This window comes from Lactuca serriola, chromosome 2 (assembly GCF_051521515.1).
Source record: "Lactuca serriola cultivar US96UC23 chromosome 2, Lser_US96UC23_V15, whole genome shotgun sequence".
NCBI classification, from domain to species: domain Eukaryota; kingdom Viridiplantae; phylum Streptophyta; class Magnoliopsida; order Asterales; family Asteraceae; genus Lactuca; species Lactuca serriola.
The window spans coordinates 193526559-193531935 of record NC_136409.1 but is presented as its reverse complement, the minus strand read 5'-3'; the positions used below and the strand labels follow the sequence as shown (position 1 = coordinate 193531935).

The following is a 5377-nucleotide window of genomic DNA, read 5'->3' as shown; positions in this document are numbered from 1 at the left end:
AATTTAAATTTCAACTTAGTTTAAGAGTTATTATTTTATAATTAATTTCTTAATTCTTTTCGTGAATTGTACAATAATATAAAGCCTTAAAAAAGATAAAAGAGTGCTCACCACAAAACCATAGTGACACCTCATCTCACCGTACACCTCGAGGCCTAAGTAATCACGTTGATAAATAGCAAATTTAATTACTTTTAAAAAATGCATTACGGAGAACACAATCGCAAGAAAAATATCTAATAAAGTCAGCGGTTGTTCTTTTCCTGACACAACGGGTTTAATGAGTTAAACACATAAAACTGTATATTTTTACTTCGAGTTAAACGTGATGATCATTTGCAATATTCACAAATAAATTTCAACAATAAAAAAACCCAATTAAGTTAAACACAAAACACATAATCAAGCACATTTCAAACAGAAACAGTGTTGTGATTTTAAAAAAAAAAAAAAAAGGTCTAGCTAGCACAACAAAAAACACAAATGTCAACAGTTGGATAATCTAACACAAATACTTTACATCTCACATCAACTTACTTAAACTACTCCTAAACAACTCAAAACTGTAACCTAATTTACCTCCAAACATATGCTAGATTTAAACCCTACTACTAATTACCGATTTACCCCCAAAACGGGTGTGGGTGAGTCCTTGTTTCCTTTTCTTCTTTGTACATCAACATCATACCATTACGACTCAAAAACTTTAAAAAAAAAAAAAAAAAAGCAAAACAAGAAAAGCCTCTTACCTTGATATGCTTCTGTTACACTCTTACTCAACAGTCTTATTCCTCATCTCTATCACCTTCCTGTGAGAATTGGAGTGCAGTGCCGGAACAAATGTCGGACTGGCGGCAGGGCGGTACTCCGGGAAGAGGCGGCCGGACCGATACCGGACCCCACACGCATTGCAAAGTGTTTTGGGGCCCATTGGTCCCTCCCTCCATTGTGGGGTTTTTGTTATCTCACAATGAGCACATTTCTTGATTCCGTTTCCCGTGACATTCGATCTTTTTATGAAAACCGGAATCTCGGATGCTGTTTTTCTCTTCTTTTCTTTGGATATCAGAGGTGACAGCAACCATGGATTGGAGGTGGGTCGGAATCGTTTGCTTCGAGATCTAACCGGAATGGAATGCTCGATTCCTAAGGAGATGGGTTTACTGTTTGAGCTGGAAGACCGATTTTCCAGGACTGAATTAGGGCTTGGTGCTTCAAAGGCTTCTTTTGGTTGAGAATGCAAAGCTCTATTATTCTGCAAAACAAGGAATTTTATCATTTTATGATTTTAGAAGGACTGATTATGAAATGTATTGAAACTTAAGGGGGGAAAATTAAACTTACAAGCACAGGATACTCAAAGGGCAAATCTGTGGAAGGGACGAATGTATTGCTGACACCGAGTTCTTTGAAGACTTCAGAAGGTATAGGGCCGAGTTTAGAGGCCCAATCCTCTGCAAATCCATCGCCTTCCAAACCCTCCATCGGGAAATCAAACATGTTTAGAATGTCACCAAAACAATCCTCATCGTACACTCGATGATTTTGATTTTGATTATAATCAACGCTCACACCAGAAAACGCAGATTCGGTCTTGCACATTCTCTTATCCTGAAACATAAAAGTGAACATTTTTCGTTATGATTATCAGAAAGAAGAAGTTTTGGAAGTGGTAATACGTGATCGAAGATTTGGAGATTGATGGATCTTGGACTTTTTCTGAAAGTTCGTGCGAACACAATGTGTAAGTGTAATGGGACAGAGAGATCTCCATGATCTAAATTAAAATTAAAAAAAAAAAAAACATTCTTTTTATTTTATGGATCCAGATTATTGTTATTTAATGTTCTTTAATGTTCAAACTTCAACTGCCGTTATGATATTTTTAAACACGAACCACAATAATATTTCTGAATCAAATAGTCACATGTGACTTTCTTGTGACAGATGGATTTATAAAATTAAGAATAAAAGTCGAATTATTTATTGCTACGTTTTAAATTACAAAAAGATTTAAAAAAATAAATAAATAACCCGAGATTTTTTCTGTATAAAAAGAAATATGCTTTACAGAATCCTGAATATAAATAAAAATTGAAACAAATCTGATGGTAAAATCAGAAAGGAAAAAAAATCACATTTTTTTACAATAATTGATCGGTGAAAATGTAATTGGTTAATTACGAATTAAACATGAAGAGCAAATAGACAATGAAAAATGAGTACGTTTCTATAACAGTATATTTTCAACTTTCTACTCCAAAAAGCAAAAACGACATCGTATCGGCAGCATAAGGGAAACTGGATACGGCTCTCATCAAACTTACCCTAAAAAGCATGAAAGCTATGGGCTCCGTCTGCGACGGAGAAACAACAAAAAAGCAAAACCCTAAAAACCGAACCAAAACAACACCTACTTTCTTCCTACATTTCGCAGTAACCTAACCAAGCGACTGAGCACACTTTTCACGGAAATCAAGACAACAGAAACCTGAATCTAATCGATTGAGATCACATATTCATATAACAATGGCGACAGAAGAAGAAAACTGACCTGTGACTCCATGGCGAATCCTCTTACCATCGCAAAAGCTCAGAGAGTTTTAGGTCGAAAAAACATAAACAATTGGAAAGATAGATTAATTTGTAGGAGAAATGGGAAGAGAAGAATGGGTAAGATTAGGGCAAAGAGGAAAGGGGGAAATGAGAAATGGAAGGAGTTAATAGGGGTGATGGTGCATGGGACCATATGGTGGTGGGGAGATGTAGGTGATAAAAGGAAAAAAAATGGGGAGTAAATGTGAAGGGATTAATTACATTACAACAAAAAGGGGTCCACCATCACATGCATCGCCCCCACTTCATGGATCGGGTCCCGCGTTGCTTGTAATTCACCGACACCCCACATTACCTCTCCAATTATTAATGCATCTTCGATTATTCCACTTCATAAAATTTTGAGTAAATTACAAATTTGATTTATTTAGTGCAGTGTTTCTTGATATTGTTCGAAAATAATTGTTGATGTACATAAATTTTAGACAAAATTATAAAAATGGTACCTATCATTTGCCAAAAGTCATAAAATCAGTGCATTTTAATTCTTTTGATGCAACTGGTCTCTATGGTTTGCAAACCTTGCACGGATGACTTTTTTACTAATGACGTTAATATTCCGCAGTTAGAAACGGAATTTGTACGGACATTTTAAAGTATAAAGGGTTTAAATTCATAACATAATTAAAAGACTAGAAGGAGGGCTCAAACTCATGACTCCCATTCTCTTACATTACCAAGGCCTTAACCAATTGAGCTGAATGTTCTCTTGGTTTATTTTTTCCAAAAACTAATTTATATAATAACAGAATAATTAAAATATAAACAATAGATAAATTATGAAAAACATTTTTTTACATAATTTTTTTAAATAAAACAAAATGTATTTTATCAAATTATAAAAAATAGTTTTTTATTATGTATTTATTTTACATAAAATATTTTTTTTATGTCTTTAAAAAATACGTTTTCATATAATATATTATGATGTTGTATTGTATGACAAAATCGGCCGAATATGTTTTTGTTAGTCCAATCGGTTTTATGAAAACCGTTTTTCAGTTATATGTATTTAAAACAACATAAAAAAATCTATTAAGTTATATATCTTATTTAAAATATGTATTTCATCTTAATCGTAAGTTCTAAATCGTATAAAGAAATAGTGATATATCTTTTTGAAATAACAATAATTAAACTACTCGACATAAAAAACCGTATAAATTATTTAGATACATAACAAAATCATTGTTAAGTTGTTTTTAATACATATAACCGAAAAAACAATTTTAGAACTAGCGACCCAAAAGAATTTATACATTTTTTTATGTCATGAGTAATGTTAATTATTATTATTTCAAAGTCACAAAAAAAATATATTTTACGAAAACGTATTTTTTATATGAAAACGTATTTTTTAAAGGCATAAAAAAATATTTTACGTAAAATAAATACATAAAAATATTGTTTGTAAAAAAATATTTTTTATAATACAACTAAAATAAATTTTGTTTTATTAAAAATAATTATGTAAACAATTTTTTTGGAGAAAATGACAAAAATAGCCATTTACACTAATTGCATTACAAAAATAGCCAAAAAAACCGAAATTACAAAAATGGCCACCCATTTCGCAGATGAGAAGGTCCCATCTGCGAAATGGGCTTCTCATCTGCGAAAGTACAAGTACCTAAAGCGCAGTTGTGCTTTACGTACTTGTACTTTCGCAGATGAGATTTATTTTTATTTTTTTATTTTTTTTGTGTATAAATAGGGTTTATTTCGCAGATGGAATAGGGCCATCTGCGAAATCCTCTGATGCTATCTGCGAAATGGATGCTTTTATATATATATATATATATATATATATATATATATATATATATATATATATATATATATATATATATATTAAAGTTTAACTATGAAATGAATTGGTTTGACTACGAAATCACGTTGCTATATAAAAACTTTTGTAGAAAAAATATCATTTTGGTTGTTATTTGTTTAGGAAATACTCTCTACAATTTGCTCAAAAAATGATTGAATATTTGGTTTGTCTTGTAACCAGTGGGAGATGGCAAGTTAATGGAACTAATCTGGAATACATATGTCCACAGGGAGGTATTTCTGAACTCGCTTTGATATTTTCTGAGTATATTAGTTATAGTGATTTTGTATCTTTGGTAAGAAGCAAAATTGGTTTGTTAGACAAATATAGAATTAGTCTTCGTTTCCACCATCCTGAATTAAATTATTATATAGCTATAGTTGAAGACGTGGATGTTAGAATGTTGATAAACGTAATCAAATGTAGTGGAGGAAGGGCAGTGAAAGTGTTTGTGGTGGTTGATGAAGTTGAGGAGGTTAATGGGGGTGGTGAAATTGGAAACCAACTTGTTGGTAATTTATACAGTTATAAAGGGAGCAACGATCCGATAGGTACTTTCAATACTCCTAGTGTACCTCAGTTTCACAGTGTTGCTGAAAATGTTAATGTTAGTTATTCACCTATTCACTATGTGGATCCCGAGAATTACAAGTCTGTTGGTGATGATGATGTTGGTACATATCTTAATCATGTGGGTGGTCGTTGTGATGATGTTGCTGAACAAGAAGTTATACTTATGATGTTTTGGCTGAAGACTATAGTAGAGTTTATCGGGGAAAAGAAATTGTTAATGATATGAATGCTCAATTGAATATCAATATCTCATACCATCAGGCATGGCGTGCGAAGCAATATGCATTGTTGTCGTTAAGGGGTACGAAAGAGGATTCTTTTACCAAACTTCTGGTGTATTGTCACAACTTGGCCAAA

General features: G+C 32.3%; 1 protein-coding gene across 1 annotated transcript; it reads right to left on the bottom strand.

The window, feature by feature from the left end:
* Positions 1-476: 476 nt before the first annotated feature.
* LOC145087924 (GATA transcription factor 11-like) lies at positions 477-2751 on the bottom strand. The gene is made up of 3 exons (XM_079026064.1): positions 2555-2751; positions 1345-1611; positions 477-1255 (listed from the first exon to the last, which is right to left on the bottom strand). Exons 1-3 carry the CDS (start codon positions 2582-2584, stop codon positions 773-775), a joined length of 780 nt encoding a protein of 259 aa, XP_078882190.1. The 5' UTR covers positions 2585-2751; the 3' UTR covers positions 477-772.
* Between the last annotated feature and the right edge of the window lie 2626 nt (positions 2752-5377).